The sequence below is a fragment of the Molossus molossus genome, unplaced genomic scaffold (assembly GCF_014108415.1).
Source record: "Molossus molossus isolate mMolMol1 unplaced genomic scaffold, mMolMol1.p scaffold_m16_p_11, whole genome shotgun sequence".
In the NCBI taxonomy this organism is placed as follows: Eukaryota; Metazoa; Chordata; class Mammalia; order Chiroptera; family Molossidae; genus Molossus; species Molossus molossus.
This window is the reverse complement of record NW_023425346.1, coordinates 24,673,869-24,700,599: the sequence shown is the minus strand read 5'-3', so window position 1 is coordinate 24,700,599 and position 26,731 is coordinate 24,673,869. Positions and strand designations below refer to the sequence as shown.

The 26,731-nt window shown below is 35.1% G+C and overlaps 1 protein-coding gene across 1 annotated transcript in view; it reads left to right on the top strand.

The window, feature by feature from the left end:
• LRP1B (LDL receptor related protein 1B) overlaps positions 1–26,731 on the top strand; it is a 1,816,022-nt gene that overhangs the window by 1,135,280 nt on the left and 654,011 nt on the right. The window contains exons 22-23 of the mRNA XM_036254023.1: positions 12,290–12,490; positions 17,913–18,158. Of these exons, the coding sequence (XP_036109916.1) occupies positions 12,290–12,490; positions 17,913–18,158 (447 nt within the window). The remainder of the gene's footprint in view (positions 1–12,289; positions 12,491–17,912; positions 18,159–26,731) is intronic.

Below are 26,731 nucleotides of genomic sequence, written 5' to 3'. Positions count from 1 at the left end.
TTCACAATTTAGTGACTTTTATAAATTGTTAAATAAAGAGTCTTATTTTGGGGGTTATTGCTAAGAAGAATTTTTAAGTTTTAAAATGATCTTTTTGGAACATATATTAATTGAGAATTAATAGATGAATAACTTTTTAAAGGAATGGTTGACTGAAGGAATATGTATTTATTTAATAGACTAATTCTAATGCCAAAAAGCCAGTTATTTGACTCAGATTAACATTATTCTAAGCATATATAGTGCATACTTTTTCCCCATGTTGCTTCCGGCACTTGCTTCATTGCAGATAAAAGTCTTTAACAAGCATATGAATAAGGAATTGGTAGGACTATAGCAAAGCAAAATATATACTGACATGAAGAATACTAAGCTACAATGAACTGAATATGCTATCAAGATGTAACAAATTTAGAGGGGAAACATAACACCAGACACGCATTTCTTTATAAAGACAGAAATTATAAATAGCTTCAGAACAAAGTAAGTATTGAAATTTACATGTTTATAAAAACTGGTCTGACCATTCTATGACAGAATATACACAAAAAAACCTATACAAGAAAAATATACCAAGAAAAAGCTGTAAGAAAGAAAAAATTTCTTACCCTTTGAGACAACATAGAGGGACCTGGAGAGTATTATGGTAAGCAAAATCAGCCTGAGAAAGACAAGCATCTCACTTATTTGTGGAATCTACTGAACAAAATAAGCTGATGAACAAAATAGATCCAGAGACATGGAAGTAGGGAACAGACTGACAAACCTCAGAGGACAGGAAAAGATAAACCAAAGAATTTATATACAAATATGTACAACCAGTTAACCAATGGACACAGACAACAATATGGTGAAGGTGGTGGGAGTGGGAAGAGGGTGTCAAAGGGGGGAACAGAAGCAGGAGGGACATCTGCCAATTTAAAAATAATAAATTAGGTATTAAAAATTAAAACAAATAAATAACTGTTAATTAAAGTTAATAGAACATTTCAATTGCATGTAATTTATCTTGTATGGGTATGTTAATATTTTACAATGAACTCATGAAACAGCTTCCTCTGAATACGACTCGACTTAAAAATAAATCTGAGCCCAGCTGGTGTGGCTCAGTGGTTGAGTGTGGACCCAGGCACCAGGAGGTCACTGGTACGATTCCCGGTCAGGGCACATGCCCAGGTTGTGGGCCTGATCCCCAGTGGGGGCCATGCAGGAAGTGGCCAATTGATGTTATTTCTCTTCAATGTTTCTGTCTCTCCCTCTCTCTTCCTCTCTCTCTAAATCAACAAAGAATTTTTTTTTTTTTTTAATAAAAAATAAATCTGAGCCCTGGCCGGATTGGCTCAGCGGTTAGAGCGTCAGGCTGCGGACCGGAGAGTCCCGGGTTTGGTTCCCGCTAAGGGCATGTACCTCGGTTGCAGTTTGTCCCCAGCTCTAGTTGGAGTCATGTGAGTGGCAACTACTCAATGTGTCTCTCTCACATGGATGTTTCTTTCTGTCTTCCTCCCTGTATCCCTCCCACTCTATCTGAAGATAAATGCAAAAATGTCCTTGGGTGAGGATAAAAAAATAAATAAATAAAATAAATCTGAAATATGATGAGAATGGCTGATGTAGTAAGGATGAAAAAGTCTTTTTCTTCTACTCATCTTAGATTCATTGGCTGGGGCTCTGTAAACTAGACTGACAATAAACAGGTTAACAACAGCAACACAACAACAAAAACCCGGAAGATTATGAACACGTGCATCAGGCATACAAGTGGGAGGAATCAATGATGGATAATTCCAAAAGGTGGTTAGAACTTGGCTTATTTAACATTTCACCAAAGAAGAGTAAATTTGTAGAGAAGTGACAAGACAAAGGAAAAGGACTTTGACTTTTTAGGGATGGCAATTTGTGGAAAGGTAAATATATAGGAAAACTGATGCAAGATAAGGACTGATCAATAAAGTTTATGCAGGTTAATCTCAGCTCTGACTTTCCGTCTCCATGGTCATAAAACTTCACTGGGAAAGAGATTTCTGGCACTCATTTCTCAGAAGTTTAAGCTTTTAGTAAGATATGGGAAGCTTCAGAAAAGCTTCTTTTTTGAAGCATAATTTTTATGCTAAAGTGGGATATTTTGGGGATAGTATATTTTAATCCCATATACTGGCTACCTTTGGAAAATTAAGTTCTGAGAGACACTTTTAGGATTTATGTTATTCAGTTGTTAGTAAAACACCAGATATTTGTAAGCATCATCATTCATGCCATGATGTAAATTCTCTGCTTCTAATTTAATGTGTATTTAAGTAAAACATAATATATTAAACTATTTAAGGAGTCATAATTTATAATTAGTATGCATATTTATGAATATTACAGACATTAAAATGAACTTCAAATATAAGCATTGGATTAAAAGCCTTGAATTAAACATATGTGCACATCTATAATCTTTTTGATATTTAAAATTTTACTTTAATTAAATTCTCAAGCTGACAGACCTTTAACCTATCCAAGATGTTGAATCAGAGTTTATATTTATCTTTAAAGATTTCTAAATGCTAGCTTGAGCATTTAAAAGTTTTCAAGGCAAACTTGTATTTAGTGGTTAAAATGTCTTTTCTTTCATACATATCTTGCCACCTTATTAATGTTAAAATATATGTACACTAATGTCTCTTTATTGCTATAAATAAGAGAATGAGAGCTAAATGAACTTAAAGTACAATTCAAACATTATCATTGAACAGCTTCTACTCTCAAAGAACATATCTTTGTTCAAGAATGATATTCTCATCGTGGCTGCTTTGGCTCAGCGGTTAGAGCATCAATCCGTGGGTTTGGTCACAGGTTCAATTCCCAGTCAAGGGCAAGTACCTAGGTTGCAGGTCCCATCCCTGGCCCTGGCTGGGGTTGTGCAGGAGACAAACAATTGATGTGTCCATTCTATCTAAACTTCAATATAAAAATATCCTTCCTTGTTTGAGGATTAACAAAAATAATAATAATAATAATAAAATAATTATATTCTCTTATATCCAGTCCCTTACCCCCCAGAGTAGAAAATTGGAGTTATATTATAGGTGGTGAATCAGGGGAAGAAATTTCAAGTCCACCACTCATAGAAAAGAAATTCAGAACTGCCATTCTTTAGATTGGAAAATGAAAAAACATTAGCTATCATATAGCAGAAGAAAGGTTATGGGGTAAATAATTCCACCACTGTTGACCCATCCTGCCCATGTCTAGAAATTCATTTAAAGGAAAGCAGGAGTGTATAAAAATATATGCACAAGGATTTTCAAAAAAACATTTTTAATAACATAAAACTAGAAATAATGTATTGCACATTTATAAGGGAACTACTAAATAACTACCATGCATTCACACAATGAACTATTTTAATGTCATTAAAAGATTTAAGAAAAAAAATTATATGAAGATGGAATTCTAAATTCATAGTTTGAATCCTGTCTCCACTGCTAAAAACACACAGAAGTGATGATAAAATAAGGAAAAAACAAGAGATGTGTAGCCTTCTTAACAAACCCAATATAGCTCTGGTTAACAGGTGTAAAATGGAATGGTGAGCCTCGCTGAAGCTAGATGCCTGTTTGGGTTGGATACGAAGCCAGTAGACATGAACAGGTGTTCAGATCTGTGGGGACTGGAGCCAGGCTCATTGCTGGAAAGCAGAAACCAGAATGGGACTCCTTTGCCATCAAAAAGAGAATAAAACAAAACATTTTTTTTTTTTTTTTAATTACTGTTGTTGCTGCATAGCTGTGTGCCTAGAGATATGGGAGGGCATAGGCCAAACCTCTGGCTGGTTTAGAGACTAAATCTGATGTTTAAAATATCATATTGGAATGGGATTCCACAAATACACATCCGGTGCATTTCTGAACCATGAGTGCTGACAGTTACGTGGGGGCTGCAGCAAAAGCCGCAACACTTAACACAGGGGTGAGAAAGCACGCACGAAGCAGACAGCAAATTGAAAACTCCTACCCAAGGGACGATTACAAACCCAAATTAGAAAATATATGAAGAAAATGACCCTTAATAAAATGAGTCATCAGAACTAATCATTATAAAAATAATGTACTCAAGATTAAATAAATATGAGATTCAAGTCTTTAAAAGAAGAGTTTAAAGTATGTTTGGGATCCTCAAAGAGAAAATTGTAGAAAATAAACATTCAAATCATTTTTATGATTGTAGCATTTATATTTCTAGAGTTACTAAAGGTTAAAAAATGGCTCTAAGAACTATTGAGATACCTGTATTTGCATTAAAGAGTTTTTAAAAATTAAATTATTTAATTGTATAAAACAAAGACAATAGGCACCAAATTTTCATATTCTTGACTATATTTATCAGCTCTCTTGCAGTTCGACTGGGGCGCAGTGACGGGTTCTAGCCAATGGGCTCTGAGCAAAAGTGCCCATATCACTTCCATGACAAGTCAGTTAAGCTGTGGGAAACATTCTTCTTATTTTTTTCTTCTGCCCCAGTGACCTTTTAAACTATATATCTCAAGGGTATATATACAAGGTGGAGGAAGGCTACCTGACCCTATAAACTTTTATGTGAATAAGCAATGAACTTTAGTTGAGTTAGACCACCAGATTTCAAGGTTTGTTACTGCAGCATAGCTAATCCTAATTAATGCAACATCTCACTCAAGAAGTTATAAAATTAAATGAACCAAAGGCAACAGAAACACAGATTTAGTTTTACACGTAGGAAAAGCAAGAAAAATCACATAATTTGGAAGTCCCAGAACTAGGTTTTTGAAAGAATAGCTAAAATTGCTACTGTATTAACTGACTTAAAGAAAGAAAGAAAAAAAAAAAAAAACTGAAAATATAGTACATAAAATGAGAATGGGAAAATAATCACAGATGCAGAAGAAATTATAAAAATCAAACTATGCAGCATCATAGAAATAAACTTAAAAACATGTATTAATAAAATTATGTGCTTAACAAATACAAATTTCCAAAATTAACTTTGGAAGAAAATATAGGCAATTTATTTTATAAAAATAGAAAAAAATAATAATTTAAAAATTAAAATCTACCCCCTCTCACCATTTCACAAACAGTTTCAGATCCAGTTGAAAAAATTTTACCAATTTGTTTAAGGAACATTCTTACAGTGCAATTTCATCTCCTCCAGAGCATTTGAAAGGAATAAAAGCTTTGAAGTTATTCTTGTAAAAGCATAATATTGGTTTTACAACCCCAAAAGTTAGTACCTCCCATGCACATAAAGATAAGAGACCATCTCTCTTATGACCATTGTACCATCATTATAGATAAAACACGAACAAATTCAGTATTATATTAAAAAAATAATACATTATGAAAAAGCACCCTCTTTAAAAGCAAGAAGAGTCTAAAACTGAAGAAGAAGCCACAATGTAAAATATTATAGACATCTAATAAAGAATAACCTGGGAGCCCTGGCCAGTTTGGCTCAGCAGTTACAGTGTTGGCCTGCAGTCCAGAGGGACCGGGGTTTGGTTCCCGCTAAGGGAACATACCTGGGTTGCAGTTTGTCCCTGGCCCTGGTTGGGTCATGCGGTTGGCAGCCACTCAATGTGTCCCTTTCACAGCGATGTTTCTCTTTCTCTCTCTTCCTCTCTCTCCCTCCTGCTCTGTCTGAACAAAAATTGAAAAAAAAAAAAAAATGTCCTCAGGTAAGGATTTAAAAAAAAAGATAATAAGCTGGGAGAAATATTTTCAACATAGTGCAAAAAATTAGGTGCCCTAATACATAATACCTCTTTGGTATATATTTTTAAAAAGATCAACAACCCATATAATGGTCAAAGTTCATAGAAAAAGAAATAAAAAAGCTTTTAGATATGTGAAAAGACAATCAACCCCACCCATAAGAGAAAGTAAAAACTATAGTGAGATTCCATTTTTTATTTTTATTTTTGCAAACATGTAGGGTATATTCATAAATAGAATACCTTGCAGTCATTTTAAAAAATGCAATAAAATTATAAATTAATGACAAAATTGTAGCTTCAATAATTTGTTGTTGGAAACTATGTATTTCTACGTAACCTTAGTTTTAAAAAAGATTAAAAATTATAGAATGGTAATTGTTTTTTAAAAAAGAGAACGGAAATCACTACAATACACTGACATGAATATTTTTTGTGATTAAGTGTTAAGTGAAACATGAAGGAGAACAGTAGTCAGGAAAGTATGCAATATTTGTTTTTAAAAAAATAAATTAAAGTATATTATTTTCTATAATAAAAAATAATTCTGGAAGGAATCAGAAGGAACTGTTGTCAAGGTTCATCTCTGAACAGAGCAAAAGGGTGACTAGAGAAAAAGGATGAGAAAGTCACACTTGTACAATCTCCTCTTTTGATTGGCTTTCTTTCCAAGAGGGTGACAGATTGGTACTGACTTAATATATCTTTTACTGTAGATTCCGCTGGAAAAAGCAAAGTACATTTCAAGTCATGTCCCAGGGTAGGGTTGAGAGTTAAGTTTGATATGATTGTGAGCAAAAGAATGTCAGCTACTTGGGAATTTAACCCTGACAGTGGTTTCATAAATAGCATGATCTGTTCTGATCCTCCATACAATGAAAATCTACTGTGAGCGATTGTGAATGGCAAAGTATTATTCTTTTCTATGTTTAGATTGTTTTGTTTTCCTCTCATTATTGTATTGGTAGATACAAAGTGGAATGGTGAATTTAATCATTGCTAAAAATCAATCTGGATAATTAGAACTAAAACTATACTACAATGGAATAGTGATTTTTGTTAGAATTATATGATGAATTGTGCATGAATAATTTCTAACCACAGCACTATTTTTTTTTCTTCCTGTAACCAACCCCGTGGAATACTTTTATTTACTTATGACAAAAATAATATGATGAGCTCTCCATTGCCAAGGTTCTGTAAAGATAATAGAATACTTTGCGTGTTGCTTCTTATGAGCCTTATATATTTCTCTTTCGATTCATTCCAGTGGCAGTTTTAAACCTTTGCTGCCTGGTTATTCTTCTCTCTCTTCAATCCTGTCTCTACAGAATGCTCCCTCTTCTGTAGATGTAGATCCAGTGACCTCCTACCTCCTATGGGACCTTAGTTGCTTGTCTTGCTTATGTTTTCAGTTTCATTCTCTACACTAATTTCTCTTCTGTTCTATAAATATACTTAGTCCAATGACTGCAAAAACGTTTAAATTTTATTAATTGTTCCTGTCTTCCTTCTTCCTTTCATTTAATCGCCTTTTATAATGTATTGAGATGCCTTATCTCTCACTCATTCCTTCACCATTCGTAATTTGACACCCAGTACTTACCCTTAAGGGAACTTGCTGTTTCAGTGGTCAACAGGAATGATATCTCAGTTCATACTTTCCTCATTCTTCAGTCCTGCTCTACCATTCAGTAATTACATGAGTTCAAGTAAATTTTTTAACCTTTCTAAGTTTAAATTTCCTGATCAGTAATTTAGAGATAATATTAATCAATAAGATATATAGAAATGCCTAGAACACAATACAACCTGAATGAATGATACCTTAGACTTAGTTCTCTGGCGCACATGTCCTCTCACTGAAACCTTTTCTTCTTTTATATATATATATATTTTTAATTTAAAAAAATTATTTTAAAGATTTTTTAAATTGATTTTTTTAGAGGGAGGAAGGGAAAGAGGGAGTGAGCGAGAACATCAATGTGAAAGAGAAACATCCATTCAGCTGCCTGCTGCACACCCCCTACCGGGGATTGAGCCTACAACCCAAGCATTTGCCCTGACCAGGAATCCAATTGACACTTTTGGGTGCATGGGAGGATGCACAACCAATGAGCCACACCAGTAAGGACTTTCTTTTCCAGTTTTATTGAGAAATAATGCTGTACTTCATAGTATAAGTTTAAGGTACATAGCATGAAGGTTTGACTTACATATACTCTGAAATTATTACAATACGTTTAGATACCACCTATCATCTCATACCCATAAAATAAAAAAGAAAAGGCAGTATCTTCTTGTGATGAGAACTCTTAAAATCTATTCTGTTAACATTCCTATATATCATATAGCAGTTTAACTATAGTCATTATGATCTTATTATAATTGGAAGTTCATGCATTTTAACCCCTTTACTCCCATTGCCCTTCCCCCATCTCCCACCTCTGGTAACCACAAATCCTTTTTTCTGTAAGTTTGCTAAAAATTTTAAAAGACTCCATACATAAGTGAAATCTTACAGTATTTTGTTTTTCTTTGTTGAAGTCATTTAGCATAATGTCTTCAAGGTTCATCCATGTTGTTACAAATGGTAGGAGTTCTCATTTTTTATAGTTGAACTCTCTCTCTCTCTCTCTCTCTCTCTCTCTCTATATATATATATATATATATATATATATATATGTCACATTTTCTTCATCCATTGATGGACACTTAACGTTTCCATGTCTTGGCTCTTATAAGTAATGCTGCTATGAACATAAGGTTGCAGATATCTTTTCGAGTTAGTGTTTTTATTTTCTTTGGATATATTCTCAGAAATGGAGTTGCTGGATCATATGACAGTTCTATTTTTAATTTCTTGAGGAACTTCCATTATGTTTTCCATAGTGGCTATACAGATTTATAATCCCACCAACAGTGCACAAGGGTTCCCTTTCTCCACATCCGTGCTGGAAGTTATCTTTTGTCTTTATGGTGATGGCCATTCTAACAGGTGTAATGTGATATCTCATTGTTGTTTAAATTTGTATCTCCCTAATGACTAGTGATGTTGAGCATCTTTTCATCTACCTGTTGGCCATTTGTACATCATCTTTGAGAAAACCTTTTCAAGTCCTTTGTCATTCTTTTCAGTTTAGTTTTGTTTTTTAATAATGAGTTGTATGAGTTCTTTATATATTTTGGATATTAATCCCTTATCAAGTATTTCTTTCCATTCCATAGGTTGTATTTTTAATCTGTTAATGATTTATTTTGCTATGCAAAAGCTTTTTTGTTTGATGTAGTATAACTTGCTATGTTTTTTTAGTTTCTTGTTTATGATTTGGGTATGATTTCTAAAAACTTGTTACTAAGACCAACGTCAAGGAACTCCTTTTATCTGTTTTCTTCTAAGAATTGTATGGCTACAGGTCTTACATTCAATCTTTAATACATATTGATGTATGGGAATTTTCTTTTTGAGTGGTGTAAGATTCAAGTTTCATTCTTTTACATTCAGTTTTCATGGCACCATTTATTGAAAAGAATGTCTTTTCTACCTTAACTATTTATTGCTTTCTAGTCAGCTATTAGTTGATTACATATGGTTGGGTTTATTTCAAGCCAATCAATTTTAATCTATTGATCCATTGAGCAGTTTTTATGTCAGTACCATATTATTTTAATTACTACAGCTTTATCATGTAGCTTGATTAGGAAATGTGGTACCTTCTGCTTTATTCTTCCTTCTCAGCATTTCTTGAGCTATTTGTGTTATTTTGTGGTTCCATATATATTTTAGGAGTGCTTTTTGTTGTTGTTGTTCTTTTTCTGTCAACCATGCTATGGGAACATTTTTACAGGTTTCATTGAGTCTACATGTGGCTTTGGGTAATATTGATACTTTACTCCATGAACATAGGATCCCTTTCTATTTATTTGTGTCTTCTTTGATTTCTATCATCAATGTTATGCAGTTTTTAGAGTAGAGATTTTTTTCACCTCCTTGATTAAATTTATCCTATGGCCCCACCAGTGTGGCTCAGTGGTTGAGCATCAACTCACGCACCAAGAGGTTGCTGGTTCAATTTTTGGTCAGGGCATATGCCCAAGTTGTGGGTGTCATCTCCAGTTGGGGGCATGCAGGAGGCAGCCAATTGATGTTCTCTCTCATTGATGTTTCTCTCTCCCTCTCCCTCTCCCTTCCTCTCTTTCTCTAAAGTCAATAAAGAAAAAAATTATTCCTATGTATTATATTGGTGTTGATGCTATATTGTAAGTGGGATGATTTGTTTATTTCTTTTTCAAAACCTTTATTGTTAGTTCAGAAGACTTTTATTCTTATGAATTGTCATATTTGATTGTCCTCTTTATCCACTTACCATTTAAATTTCTTTTTTTATTATTTTATGTTCCTTTACCCCTTTTCCTCTGCCTCTTTCTTTTATTTAATTTAAAAATATTTGAGCCCTGGCCGGTTTGGCTCAGCGGTTGGAGCGTCCGCCTGCGGTCCTGAGAGACCCGGGTTCGGTTCCCGCTAAGGGCACGTACCTCGGTTGCAGTTTGTCCCCGGCCCTAGTTGGTCGTGCGGGTGGCAGCCACTCGATGGGTCCCTTTCGCATCGATGTTTCCCTCTCTCTCTCTCTCTTCCTCTCTCTCCCTCCCACTCCCATTCTATCTGTACAAAAAATGAAAAAATGTCCTCGGGTGAGGATAAAAAATAAAAAAAATATATATATTTGAGAAACACATAATATGTATCAGCTATTGCATAGATTTTCTCTTAAGTTTTTTGTTTTGCTTCTTCTCATTTTATGCAAGGTGTCCATAACAATGCTTATAGAGAGGTCATCCCAATATTCATTCTCCTCCACCTGGGGCTGTTGCTTACACCCTTGTCAAATATATATTTGTATTGCATTTATCTTCAGATAGAGTGGGAGGGGGAGAGGTAGGGAGAAAGAAAGAGAGAGAGAAAGAGAAACATCGAAGTGAGAGAGACACATCGGGTGGTTGCCACCCACACCTCCCCAACACAAGCTGCAACCGAGGTATGTGCCTTTAGGGGGAACCAAACCCGGGACTCTCTGGTCCACGGGCCGATGCTGTAACCACTGAACCAAAAATGCCAGGGCTGTATTATATAAGTTTTTTATCTTAATCAATCTGATAGAGAAAAAGTGGTATCAAATTGTGTTTTAGTTCATTTTTATAATTGAAAGACATTTTGAATATCTTGTATTTGTAAGCCATTGATTTATTGTGAATCTTGCACTTGTGTTAGGGTATTGATCTTTATCTTATTGATTTGTAAGAGCCCCCTTATTTTAAAGAAATATGCCGTTTTGTTAAATAAAATAATGTATTCTGGTATATTATCTATATATGGATTTTATTGTTGCAACATGGAATAAAAAATATTAATGGAATCAAGTTTATTGATTTGTTCTTCATGATTTCTGGAATTGTGTAATGACCATTTTAAGTTATTGTTGTAGTATATATTTTATTCTAGAATATTTTTGTGTTTATCATCATCAATTTAAAATGCCTCTTTAGCCCTGGCCGGTTTGGCTCAGCGGTTAGAGCATCGGCCTGCGGTCTGGAGAGACCCGGGTTCGGTTCCCGCTAAGGGCGCGGGCCTCGGTTGCAGTTTGTCCCCGGCCCTGGTCGGTTGTGCGGGTGGCAGCCACTTTCTCTCTCTCTCTTCCTCTCTCTCCCTCCCATTCTACCTGAACAAAAAATGGAAAAATGTCCTAGGGTGAGGATTAAAAAAAAAAAAAAAAATGCCTCTTTATCCCATTTAGGATTTATTTTGGTGTAAGAATCAAGTGACAGTTCAGTTCCTCTAGCGGGCCAGTCAGTGATTCTAACATCATTAATTTTGTAATTAGTTTTTCTGCTATTTTGAATTGCAAGTTTTTGTATATTAAAATGACGTACATAAATGAGGATTTTTTATGTCTTTATGCTGTTTAATTATTGGTATGTTTATTGATAATCTTTTATAAAATATTTTAATGACTGCTTCTTTAAAATACTTCTATCTATAAATACCCATATCTATAAACCTGGTTTGTATATATCTTAGTTATCAAGATATTTGATAACATTTTATATTCTTGTATGAAAGGGCATGTTATAAGTCTGGACATGGCGAGCTTGGATGTTGAGGTTATAAATGTTAACAAAAGGACATTTCCTGCAAAAAAAGTATTTTTTTGTAAAGTATATTTAGGGCTCTGAGAGGGACTTAAATACAAATAGACCTTTAAAGTGTGTTTTTCAAAGCACTGTAATTAAACTTTTAACTATAGTAACAGAATTATTTAAATAAGGTAAACCAATAACTTCAAATGAAATAAAATAGTAAGGCTTTAACACTAAGAGCCAATTTAACAACCAGGACAAGAACTATTCAAATGTCATGAAAACAAACTGTCAAACTATCAGCAAATAGAGTTCTTGCTAATGACAAGTAATTCTGCCTCTGACTGGAGATGATAATGGCCACTCATTATTACAGTGATTTAATTACAAGATTAAAATACATGTTGTTTCTATTTTCTTAAGGGAGATGCATCAACAAAGCATGGGTCTGTGATGGAGATATTGATTGTGAAGACCAGTCCGATGAAGATGACTGTGACAGTTTCTTGTGTGGACCACCCAAGTACCCTTGTGCCAATGACACTTCAGTCTGCCTGCAGCCAGAGAAACTCTGCAATGGGAGAAGGGATTGTCCTGATGGGTCTGATGAAGGCGATCTCTGTGGTATTGCACTTTTCACTGCATTTGCTTCACTCTGAAAGCTAGAACCATGTAGTTTGCTCACTGATACTTATTATAGTAGCATTCATTCTTTCCATTCAAACCATTTAAATAGAACTTTTAGCACTGAATCCTATCTATATTTTTTACCTCCTGTTACGTCAATAAAATTTTTAAAAATGGGATTAGAAATTTCTGAAAATAAAGTAGAAGAATCTAGCTTGCGTCCAACTCACTTAACAGTTGTGTAGCTGTGCTCATTGTTTAGATCTCTGGGTGGTCAATGCTGCTGCCACAATTGAACTGCTTATTGTCAGTGAGTCACTCAAAAAGGGGAACCTTGTTATTACTGATCTATTGAATGGAGTTTGCTACCACCCAATGGGTTTTGTCATGCCTTCTTAATCATTACAATAGAAACCTTTTTAGAAAGAGGAAAGGAAGAGACTGGATAATAAGACCAACTGAATATTACTTTATATATATATACACATTTTTTCCATCTGTGTTTAGTCCTTACACAATAATTTTCCTTAGTATGCTTTAATTAGTTAAAGTGATTATTTCTGATAAATTTTGAGCTTTAAAATTACTTTTGATTGACCATCTCCTTATGCTAACCAGCACATATTTAAAAATCATATTTTTGTCTTTGTGGGGAGATCAGAGATTTAGCAAGGAGATCTTTGAATTTGTTTTTTAGATAATACTGAAGGTGACATCAATAGAATAGTGAAGAAGAGAGTGGAATGGTTAGAACAGTAAGGAGGATAACCTGAGGCGGTGAGGAAAGGCCTCTAGGAAAGGATGAAGCTGGCGGATAGAAAGTAGGAAGGCAACTACATTTAAGCCTGAAGCTATCATATTTTTATCTGAGTCAAGCATCAGTAGCACAATGAGTATTAAAAAAAAATACTGTTATTCCTTTTTTTTTAAATTTATGTAATAAAATGTCTTTCCTCCACAGTTTGTGATTCTATAAGATAACCTTGAAGCAGTCAATGCAACAGTCTCAGTTAGGGATGCTAAAATTTAAACAGGATTCAAACCAAAAAACAAAAACAAAAAACTCACAAAACCTAAATTAACAACAGTAGCAACAGTTAATGCTAACCAAAGGTGACAAATTAGTTTATCTGTATTCACCCCTTTCTCTCCAAGCTTGTCCCCCCTGGTGAATGGAACATGTCACTTGCATGACAACATGTGAGGATTGCTCATGAAGGCTGTAAAAGCAATTCTGAAAGAAGGAAAGTAGCAATACTCTTAAAATCAAAAGTGTGTATTTATAGTAAAGGTCTAGACTTGAACAAGTTTAACTTATATTTTTCAATTATTTCAATTAAGTAACTTAGGCAAGTGGCTTACTTTTTTGAAATGTCAGTTTCCTCATAACAAAAATGAAGATGATGATCATTATCAGGAAATCATGGTAATAATACCTGAGACCCTACAAATGTTGAAAGAAATTAGAGGGTTTTTTTTTTCACCTTATCTTTACCCTTCAGTTAAATGAAGAGGAGAAAATACAGTTTTAAGAAAAATGAACAGAACAATCTGAAAACAGTTTTATTTTCCTATCCTTCGAACTCTGAATTGGGAAAACTAATTTTTTTCTGAATTCATTTGTTTACTTCAAGAATAAAAATCACGTTTTGCTTATGTAGCCATTGTATTCATCCGTGCTCAAACATTTCAAAGGATTTACAGAGAGTAGAGATGCTAGAAATGAAGCTGGTTGTAAAGAGAAGGTACAGACATCTCCATCCCAGCTGCAGCAATGTGGTGTATCCAACTTCCCCGGATGGCTTTACCTGCCCCTTTATCAGTTGAAGTTGCAGGAGAGTTAGAGTGATGAAAAACCAAACAAATACTGGTTGAGGGATTGAGTTACTTCTCTGGTCGTCCTTTTCTTGCCTGCTTTTATGTGGACCTTCATGTTGTCCGCTCTGCAGCTGGTACCCTGCACGCAGTATTGGTTCCTGCGGAGAGATCCCTTGGTGTATTGTTTTGAAGCCCTATGCCCTTCAATCTCGGTTAGCTCTTGGCTAGCTATGAAGGGTGATCTATGAGAGCTGGATTATGCTGTGCTGAATTGTCTACCCAATGGACACAAAAAATATACCAAGCGACTTAACTTTTAATTATTGTTATTTATTGGCTAGTAGCTAGGGAGTGGTTTTTAGAGATACCCAAAATTGAAAGTTTTTTTTTTCTTTTTAAACTCTTTGCTGTAGATGGTGAAAATGCTGTGTTTGCCCCTTTCGTGTCTACTTCCAAATAGTTGTATCCAAAAAACTGTTATGTTTGCCACTCTCCTACCCTTCCCCATTTAAAACAAACAGGGATTGATTTCTGCACCACTCCTTAATACATGTAATATTTGTACAAAAATGTCTTGTGTAAAAATGACTTGTAATCAGTAGACTTAACAACTGGGAGATGTGAGATGTAAAAATCTTATTCTTTGAGTTATGGTTTTTTTTGTTTGCTTGTTTTCTCCAAATAATTCTGATCAATTTATAAAGTTATAAAGGGGGGGGGGGAGCTCAAGAAGACACATCTCCTGATCCTTTTGCTAGATTACTTTTTTAAGATTTTAAAATAATTTCAAGAGGAAAGAGACATACACTAAAGAAACAAATGAGAAGAGCTTTGAGTAATTCAAAAATAAAGTTAACTGTTAATCCTTGTTATGAGGGTATGACAAAGGTAAACAAAGCTGGAAACTAGTTAAAGTGATAAGGATAGATTTTATTCAGTAATGGCTATTTATTTCAATTGTGAAGAATGCCCAGTGTGAACTGAAACTAACCTCACCAAAATAAAAATAAAAATAAAAAAGACTAAAAACTTTTTAAAGGCTAGAGTGTACTAAATGAAAGGCATTGAGAAGTATTATAGAGATTTTGGTCCATGTGACGTGGCAATCAGAGTTTAGTAATTGGTTCTAATCCCAGAGAAAAAACAAACTTCTCAAGTCTTTATGACAGGGGACAATTCGAGCAAGTTAGAGCAAGGTTGGGAGCAAGAGTGAGGCACTCTGAATGCTGGCTTGTAACAGAGAGGACTCTCAAGTCTTTGAGAAGAAAGTTTTGAGTGAGAGAAGAATCACATCTACAAGGTGCAGAGAAAGTTGTGTAATTGTGAGCTTTTCAAAGTAACCCCTCTAAGAGGGGAGTCAGGCACCTGTCTGCTCATCACCAGGTTTGGCTGGAACAAACAGCACATTCTCTTGGCAGTGCTGAGTTTTCTCACGCAGGCACTTTAAGGGGGCTGGGGTCATTCATGGGATGCTGCCTTGAGCTGTTAGGAACTATGCCAGTATTTGCTTTCATCTCCTATTGGGTGGGACAGGGCATGCTGGAATGGAGAATGAAATTATTTGTACCTGGAGTTTGCAACTTTTATAGGCCAAGGTGGGGGGCCAATTGACAAGAGAGCTCAGAGGAACTGGGGACAATGCATTTCTTTGTGGTAATTCTCTCAAAAAAGGTCAGGTCCGGCCAGTGTGGCTCAGTAGTTGAGCATGGTTGGTTAGATTTCCGGTCAGAATACATGCCCAGGTTGTGGGCCTGATCCCCAGTGGGGGGCATGTAGGAGGTGGCCAATCAATGTTCTCTCTCATCAATGTTTCTATCTCTCTCTCCCTCTCACTTCCTCTCTCTATAAGATCAATAAAAGAAAAAGAAGGTCGGTTGAGCCCTGGCCTATTTATCTCCGTGATTAGAGAGTCACCCAGGGGACCAAGGGCCTGTGCCTGGATTGCAGGTTTCATCACCTACCCTGGGCAGATGATGCAGGAAGCAACCAATCAATGTGCCTCTTTCACATCAATGGTTCCCTCTGTTTCTCTCTCTCCCTCCCTTCTTTTCACTAAAAGGGGACAAATACTTTGAAATGACTGGCATTATGATCATGGGTGAACACACATATTTAAAGAAAACAAGAAATGAATCTTTTTTTTTTCTAAAATAATACCCTACTTAAATTCTTAGAGAAAATAGTTAATATTACTTTTTTTTCTTATTACTGTAACTACTTATATGGTGACAAATAATATAAAAAAAAAAAAAGTTGATTCACATAGAAGTTGAAAAAATGTAGAAAATAATTTTTAAAATGTTACATTTCAGCCCAGTTTTGAACTGGATAAATTTCTATGGACAGCAGGAAATATTTGAGGTATATAAGTATATATAACTGTAATTTACCAGTTACTGAACAACATTTTTTTAGCTTGTCTCAAAATACAACTTCTAATTAAATAGGCTTTGAAAACTACTCAAACGTATTTTTAAGGCAAAAAAAAAAGGGGGGGGCAAAGCTGCTGTTGCCCTTATTACTCTTTAGTTAATGGTACAGAGTAATGGGAAATAATATTTTTGCATGTAATATGCTTGCAAAAAAAAAAAAATAGCTGCTATTTTTCCCCCAAGGGATAAGTATACCATCTTTAAATTTTCCCAACTGGACAAGTAGTTCCTCAATTTTGGGGCAGTTGCACGTGTGTCTTTGGGTAATTTTGTTAATATTTTTATATTCAATAAATTAGTACATGCTAGAGACTGTGCTGACTGTTGTGTGTGCACTGATGAACAGAGCACATTTATTGTATATCCTCAGGGAACCTGCAGTTTTATGATGGAGTAGAATGATACATCAATATATTGAATATAACTAGAAGTTATAAGTGCTGTGAAAGAATAGTCTTTTTCTTTCTAAACCAATTATATTATTTATTCAGTCAATACTAGTTGTTCATTATTTCAGCCAAAATATCAGGTCAACCTTTTTGTGTATGTGTATTATTATGTTTCCATGGCTTTATTGAATTAATCATAATAACCAATACATATAAGGTACAATATACAATTTACCTACATTAAAAATAAATGACCAACCAGTAAAGAGGAAACAAATCCATTTTGCATTATCATTATAAATCAGACTATAGATGCAGAAAAATATATATGGATATTCTACATATAGATGTATATACCTATTTACAAACATCAGGATAAATCAGATTTTCAGATCTTCAATATATGTACGGGCATCCTTTTTTGGAAGACCTCAGCAACTGATTTTCATAACTGCTGAAAGACTCCCCATAATTGCTCTAGTAATAATAGAAACATTGAACCCACTTTACCCCTGTGGTGTATAACCAAGTGTACTCAAAGTTTTACAGCAATGAAAATATTTCATTTTCAATTCCTATTATACAGAATTACATTTGGTCATTGGATGAATTCTTTCACCATTTCTACCCCAACCCTTGGGGAAAAAAAATAATCTGAAAAGGCTTTCTTCTTATGTACTCCCTTTAATTTCAGCTTTAGGGAATTGAGTTCATTAATTAATATTCAATTGATGAGAAAAACAGATAATGACCTATACTTTCTTTTTTTTCCCTTTATAGATGAATGTTCTCTGAACAACGGAGGCTGTAGCAACCACTGTTCTGTTGTTCCTGGAAGAGGAATCGTCTGTTCCTGCCCTGAAGGACTTCAACTCAACAAAGACAATAAAACATGTGAACTTGTGGATTACTGCAGCCGTCATCTAAAGTGCAGTCAAGTGTGTGAGCAGCACAAGCACACCGTCAAGTGCTCCTGTTATGAGGGGTGGAAGCTGGATGTGGATGGAGACAGTTGCACAAGTGTTGGTAAGTAGATGTCAGTTTTGCTCTGTTTAAGAATGGCAAGTGCTTTTTTTATTTTTGTGTAGGGTGTATAATTTTATATTCAAAATATATCCTAAAAAATTCAAAAACACCTTCGGAAAATTAATAAAAGGGTTCATTTAATATTAGGTGAGGTTTAAGAATAACGCTTCAGCCCTGGCTGGTTTGGCTCAGTGGTTGGAGCGTCGGCCTGCTGTACAGAGAGACCCGGGTTCGGTTCCCGCTAAGGGCACGTACCTCGGTTGCAGTTTGTCCCCGGCCCTGTTTGGTCGTGCGGGTGGCAGCCACTTGATGTGTCCCTTCACATCGATGTTTCTCTCTCTCTCTCTCTTCCTCTCTCTCCCTCCCGCTCTATCTAAACAAAAAATAGAAACATGTCTGTGAGGATAAAAAAAAAAAGAATAATGCTTCATACCAGATCTCCAAAATCATCTGGACAGAAAATATTACAATAATGCATATCATTACAATTCATCAGATTATTTTTTCCTTAGATATTGTTTTCATCATCATCCTTTCTAGGGCCTTATTTTTGTATGCTCCAAAGTTTTTATTTTTACTTCTCTCTGCATTCCTTTTAGAATCCGAAGTCTGGTCCTGTCCCACACTTCTAACTAGATTTCTAGTACTCTTGAAAACAACTCTTGCCCTGGACAGTTTGGTTCAGCAGTTAGAGCGTAGGCCACAGTCCAGAGAGAGCCGGGTTTGGTTCCTGCTAAGGGCACGAAACTCGGTTGCAGTTTGTCCCCAGCCTGGTTGGAGTCTTGTGGGTGATGACCACTCGATGTGTCTCGCACATCAATGTTTCTCTCCCTCTGTCTTCCTCCCTCTACCCCTCCCACTCTATCTGAAGATAAATGTAAAAATGTCCTCGGGTGAGGATAAAAAAAAAATTAAAAAAGGAAACGTTTTGTTCTGGCTTTATTCATTTTCTAAGTGCCCATTTAAATCATTCTGCTCATTCTCTAGGTCATATTCCACAGAGGCAACAGCACACATAGGCTATGAAATTTGACATTTGAACTGTAATTCAGCAGCTGGCATTCATTACGTATGCGACTCCAGGCAGGTTACATAAAACTTCATGATCAAGTTTTCTTTCCTTCCTTCTTCCTTCCTTCTTTCGTCCTTCCTTCCATCCTTCCCTTCTTTCCTTCCTTCTTTATTTTTTCTTTATTGGCTTTAGAGAGAGAGGAAGAGAGAGGGAGAGAGAGAGAGAAATGTCAGTGAGTGAAACATTGATTGGCCGCCTCCTGCATGCCCCCCACTGGTGATCAGGACCACAATCTGGGCAAGTGCCCTGACTGGGAATTGGGCCAGCAACTTCTTGGTTCATGGGTTGACACTCAACCACTGAGCCACACCCAGCTGGGCCAGCTTCAGTTTTCTCTTGTTTTAAATATCATTGACCATTATAACAATGTTTCCATTATGGCATGTTGCAAGAATAGCATGAAACACTTATGTCCCACCCCCATTAGTATTTAATGAATGACAGTGTCCCACTTTCTTTTCCAGCTTTGTAGTCTGCATCTGCAGAATACTTTGTGGTCCATGAATGGAATTGAGGGGGTCATAAACTTTGTTGGGGAAAATACTGCACCTTTATTTTCTTTTACCTCTCATTTAAAGTTAATATGCCTTCTAATTGTGAATGTACATCACAGACCAGTCATTATATAAATATGTCTCGAATAGAAGTAAGACATATTTATATCGCATTAAAGTTGTTGACAGCTCAAAATATAACTATGATCAAGCTTTGAAAACCACAACTACTCCAATAATAAGAGACATTAGACCCTCTGTGTTATCAAATGCATTCATATAAAAGCACATATATTACTACGAAATGTGTATTGTTCAGTGCTCACAATTGTATTGCAATATGTTTGATTCTTTTATCAATGTGTACCTTTTTTCTTTTTTTTGTCTTTTTAATACTATTTCTATACTTTTTAAAACTTTCTGATAAGGGGTACGCAGGCTTCATCAGACTTCTAAGAATTCGTATAGCATAAACTTTTAAAATTTTGCTGCTTCTACTTAGATTCTATTTTTCCCTCTTCATCTCTAAAACTCCTGGATATGCTGTAAAATATACTAGCTTAAATATTTATTCTTTAATAGAGTCTTCTTCCAAATATTCTTGCTGTGAAGTAATTTATCTTTTCTGTGTCTAGAATATAGTGTCCATAAATATCTAATCACAATTTCAATTTACTATCTATTTTTATCTTTATTTATTCTCTCTTTTATATTTCTGTTTATCATGTTCTCTTATTCTTCAGCTTGTCAATGAAATAATATGCATCTAAAAGTAAGAAATCATATTACAGATTTTTTGCTTATATTTTACATAATATCAAGTTTAGTTCTGGAAAAATAATATGCAATAAAAATACTATATTTTTTCAGAGTACTAAATTATTTTTTTTTATCTCAAATATTTTGTGGTTGTTTCCTCTGGGCTTTTAAAATTTGGGTCCTTACCCATAAGGTATCAGCTGATTTCTCAACAGAAACACTACAGGCCAGAAGTAAAGGCAAGAAGTATTCAAGGTAATGAAAAACAGGCTCTGAATCCAAAAACACTCTATCTACCAAGACTATCATTCAAAATAGAAGGTGAAATAAAGAGTTTTCCTGACCACCCCCCAAAAAATTGCTAAGGGAATATATTAGCACCAAACCAGCACTGCAAGAAATGTGAAAAGGACTGTTATAATAAGCAGAGGAACAAAGCCATAATAAAGAAAAATGGCAATAAATAAGCACATATCAATAATAACCTTAATTTTAAATAGATTAAATGATCTGATCAAAAGACACAGAGTAGCTGAGTGGATAAGAAAGTAGGACTCATATATGTTTTTTTACAAAACAGCCACTTCACAGTGAAAGTTTCACACAGGTTGAAAGTGAAGGGATTGAAAAAAAAATTCAAGCAAATGGAGATGAAAAAAAGCTGGGGTAGCAATACTCATATCTGATCAAATAGACTTCAGGATGAAGGCCATAACAAGAGACATAAAAGGCAACTACATAACATTGAAAAAAATCTATCCAACAGGAGGATATAACTTTGATAAACATATATGCACCCAATATAGGAACTCCACATTTTTTTTTAATAACTTCTGGAGAATTTCAAAGGAGAAATTGACAACAATACACTCATAGCAGAGGACTTCAACACCCCGCTGACACCACTGGATACATCCTCTAGACAAAAAATTAGCCAAGAAACAGAGACTCTAAATAATGCACTAAATCAAATAGATTTAATAGATATTTACAGAGATTTACACCTCAAAACTGCAGAATTCACATTCTTCTCAAATGCACATGGGACATTCTCAAAGATAGATCACATAATAGGACACAAACTAAGTCTCTACAAGTTTAAGAAGATAGAAATCATATCAAGCATCTTCTCAGATCTAAATGGCATGAAACTAGAAATCAATTGCAATAAAAATACTCAAAAATATTTAAACATGTGGAGGCTAAATAGCAAGTTATTTAACAGTGAATGGGTTACCAAGGAGATCAAGAAAGAAATAAAATTTTAAAAACTTCCTGGAAACCAATGAAAATGAACACACACAACACAAAATTTATGGGATGCAGCAAAAGCAGTCTTGAGAGGGAAGATCATAGCACTATAGATCTACCTCAAGAAACAAGAAAAATTTCTAATAGGTTATCTAACCCTACAACTTAAAGAAATAGAAAGTAAACAAAAGAAAAACCCAGAGCAAGTAGAGGGAAATAAATAGTAATGGTCAGAGCAAAAATAAATTATATAGAGACTAAAAACAAATAACAAACAAACAAAAATTCAAATGATCAATGAAACCAAGAGCTGATTTTTTGAAAAGATAAACAAGATCAGTGAACCTTTAGCCAGACTCACTGAGAAACAAAGAGAGAGGAACCAAACAAATGAAATCAGAAAAGAAAGAGCAGAAATAACAACTGACACCACAGAAATACAAAGGATTGTTAAAAAATACTAAGAACAATTATATGCCAACAAATTGGACAACCCAGGCAAAATGGACAAATTTCTAGAATAACACAGTCTCCCAAAACTAAACCAGGAAGAGACAGAAAACTTGAACATCTCAATGATTCTAAGGAAATTAAAGCCATGATCAGTAAACTCCCAGTGAACAAAAGCCTGGGTCCAGACAGCTTCATAGGGGAGTTTTACCAAACATTCAAAGAAGAACTAACACCCATTCTCCTCAAACTACTCCAAAAAATTCAAGGAGAAGGAAGACTTCCAAGCTCTTTTTATGAGTCCAATGTAATCCTAATTCCAAAACCAGGTAAAGATACTACAAAGAAAGAAAACGACAAGCCAATATCTCTGATGAATATAGATGCCAAAATCCTTAACAAAATATTAACAAATCAGGTCCAGCAATACAGTAAAAAAAAAAAACAAAAAACATTCACCACGAGCAAGTATGATTCATCCCAGGGATATAAGGCTGGTACAATATTTACAAATTAATAAATGTGATACACCACATAAACAAAATAAAACATAAGAACCATATAATCATATCAATAAATGTTGAAAAATATTTGACAAAATCCAGCACCCATTTCTGATAAAATACTCAGCAAAGTAGGAATAGAGTGATTATATCTTAACACAATGAAGGCCATGTATGAAAAACCTACAGCCAACATCATACTCAGTGGGCAAAATCTGAAAGCATATGCCTTAAGAACAGGAACAAGATAGGGATGCTTACTTTCACCACTCTTATTTAACATAGTACTGGAAGTCTTAGCAACAGCAATTAGACATGAAGAAAAAATAAAGTGGATTCAAATTGAAAAGGAGGAAGTGAAAATGTCATTATTTGCAGATGACATGATATTGTACATAGAAAACCCTAAAGATTCCATCAAAACTCTACCAAATTTAATAAATGAATTTGGAAAAGTAGCAGAATACAAAATTAACATACAAAAATTGATGGCATTCTTATATACCAATAATGAGAATTCATTTACCATTGCAACAACAAAAAAATAAAATACCTAGGAATAAACTTAATCAAGGAGGAAAAAGACCTGTTCTCAGAAAACTACAGAACATTAATAATAAAAATAGAGGAAGATATAAAAAAGTGGAAACATATACCATGTTCATGGATTGGAAAAATCATTTAAATGTCCACACTACCCAAAGCAATCTACAGATTCGATGCAATGCCTATTAAAGTACCAATGGCATATTTCACAGATCTAGAACAAATACTCCAAAAGTTTATATGGAACCATTAAAGACCCTGAATAGCCACAGCAATCTTGAAAAAGAAGAACAAAGTGGGAGGGATCACAATATCAGATATTGAGTTATACTACAAAGCCAACATAATCAAAACAGCCTGGTACTGGCACAAGAACAAGTATATAGTTCAATAGCACAGAACACAGAACACAGATATTGACCCAAGACAGTATGCAGAATTAATATTCGACATAGGAGACAAGAGCATACAATGGAAAATAGACAGTGACTTCAATAAATGGTGCTGGGAAAGTTGAACAACTACATGCAGAAAAAATAAAATGAAACTAGTGCACCAACTTACACTATACATAAGAATAAACTCAAAATGGATAAAAGACTTAAGTGTAACCTGTGAAACTATAAAAATTCTAGAAGAAAATGTTGGCGGAAAAATCTCAGACATCACATGTAGCAGAATTTTCACTGATACATTGCCTAAAGCAGTGGTTCTCAACCTGCAGGACGTGACCCTTTGGGGGTCAAACAATCCTTTCTGAGGGGTTGCCTAAGACCATTGGAAAATATTTCTGATGTTCTTAGGAATCGAGACACCACTCCTGTATTCATCTCCAGGTGGGTCTGCCTACATGCAGATATGCCCACATACAAGTGCCTGGAGTGATGACATCATCACACCAACCCCACCACATACACCCTGTACAAATACTTATGCGAACCAGTCACACATATGTAGAGAGCAGCTACTGTGTAGAAAGCAGCTACTATGTTGAAAGTAGCAGTATTGGAGGTAAAATGACACTTCATGAATTTTAATTACTGGGTAAATGTAAAATCATGTTCTGTGAAATCAACTACTGCAAAAAAAATAATAAAAAAATACATATATATATATGTATATATATATATATACACACACACACACACACACACCATGGGAACTTATTCTGGATTATGATTGGTCTTTTTATATTCAGCTGTGGTTGATGTGAATATTGCCCCCTTGTGATAGTAACCGATATATAAAAAAAATAACACAACGGTAAATCATAGGAAACTTTAATGAACTGTATTGGCTAAACTATGCCATGTATCATCTTTTGCATTATTAAAGCTATTGTTATATATTATTATTATTATTTTATTTTATTTTTTTATCCTCACCCGAGGACATTTTTCCATTTTTTGTACAGATAGAGTGGGAGGGAGAGAGAGGAAGAGACAGAGAGAGAGAAACATCGATGTGAAAGGGACACACCCAGTGGCTGCCACGGCACGACCAACCAGGGCCGGGGACAAACTGCAACTGAAGTACGTGCCCTTAGCGGGAACCAAACCCGGGTCTCTCTGGACCGCAGGCCAATGCTCTAACCGCTGAGCCAAACCGGCCAGGGCTATATATTATTTTTTATTAGCAAACCATCCCATGACAATGGATCGTGTAGAGAAGAACATTAAGAAAATATAGTGAGGATTTTTTACAGTATAGTTTCACCTCAATAATTACAGCAGAAATTGAGAAACTGCAATGTGTTATTTGTTGGGAAGTTTTATCAGCTGAATCTATGAAGCTGAACAAACTAAAATGCCATATTGATAGCAAGCATCTGAGCTTTGCCAGCAAGGGTACCAACTATTTTAGAAACAAAGCTGATGAACTCAAGAAAGCCAGACTTGACTCTAGTGGCAAGTACCACAAACAAAACATAACAGCCAATGAAGCTTCATATTTGGTGGTACTCAGAATTGCCAGAGCTATGAAACCACACAACATTGCTGAGGATTTACTGTTGCCAGCAGCCAAAGACTGTTTGAGTTGAATTTGTGACAAAATTGAGTGCAATTTTCTTATCTAATGACACTGTCTGCAGAAGAATAGATGCTCTGTCTGCTGATATTCTTGATCAGGTAATCCAGGAAATTAAATCTGCTCCACTTCCAATATGTAGCATCCAGCTTGATGAATCTACAGATGTTGCAAACTGTTCACAGTTACTGGTTTATGTGAAGTATATTAATGATGGCGACTTTAAAGATGAGTTTCCTTTTTGCAAACCTCTTGAAACAACAACTACTGCACATGATGTATTTGACACAGTTGGTTCATTTCTGAAAGAACATAAGATCTCTTGGGAAAAGATTTGTGGTGTTTGCATAGTTGGTACTCCAGCTCTGCTAGGATCTCGATCTGGATTTCAACGTTTGGTACTGAATGAGTCACCAAAAGTCGTCAGAACTCACTGTAGATTCATCTGCAAATAGTAAAGAATATGCTGCCACAAGAGTTACCAGAAGTAAAGAAAAGCGTCATAAGTTTTGTCGTTTTTGTAAAGGGGAGCACTTTAAACAGTCGACTATTTTCACAACTGTGCAACGAGTTGAATGCGCCGAACAATGCTCTGCTATTTCACACTGAAGTGAAATGGTTGTTGATATGAAAAGTTTAAAACATATTTCTGAGCTTCATGATGAACTCAAAACGTTTTTTAATCAGTTCGAAGCAGTTTTCAACAATAAAAGTGAATTGTAGAAAATAGCTTACTTGGTTGACATCCTTGCCATCTTGAATGAGTTAAATTTATCACTGCAAGGACCAAATGCACCATGCCTTGATTTTTCTGAAAATATCTGATCATTCCAAATGAAACTTCAGCTTTGGCAAAAAAAAAAAAAAAAAAAAAAAAAAATTGGATGAAAATAAAATTTACATGTTGCCTACCTTATCTGCTTTTTTGAGGAACATGACATTTAACCAGACAAAAGGATTATGATGATAATGTCTGTGAAAGAACACTTGCACATGCTTGCAGACGAAATTTCATCATACTTTCCAAATCTACCTGACACCCCATTTGTACTTGCCAGACGCCCATTCACACTCAAAGTTGAAGATGTTCCTGAGACAGCACAAGAGGAGTTCATTGAACTTATTAACAGCGGTGCAGCAAAAACTGATTTCTCTACAATTCCAGTTACAAAATTCTGGATCAAGTGTTTCCAGTCATGTCCTGTTCTGTCTGAGACTGTGTTGCACCTTCTTCTTCCATTTCCAACAACCTATCTTTGTGAAACAGGGTTTTTCAGCTTGTTGGTTATCAAGTCTAAATACAGAAGTAGACTTGTTGTGGAAGGTGATCTTCGCTGTGCTCTTGCAGACTGCCCCAAGAATTTCTGATCTGGTGAGAAAGAAGCAATCTCAACCTTTGCACTGACATTGACTTTTTACACATACTGCTGCAAAATGTAGCAATGTAGTTTACTGTTGTTATATTAAGAC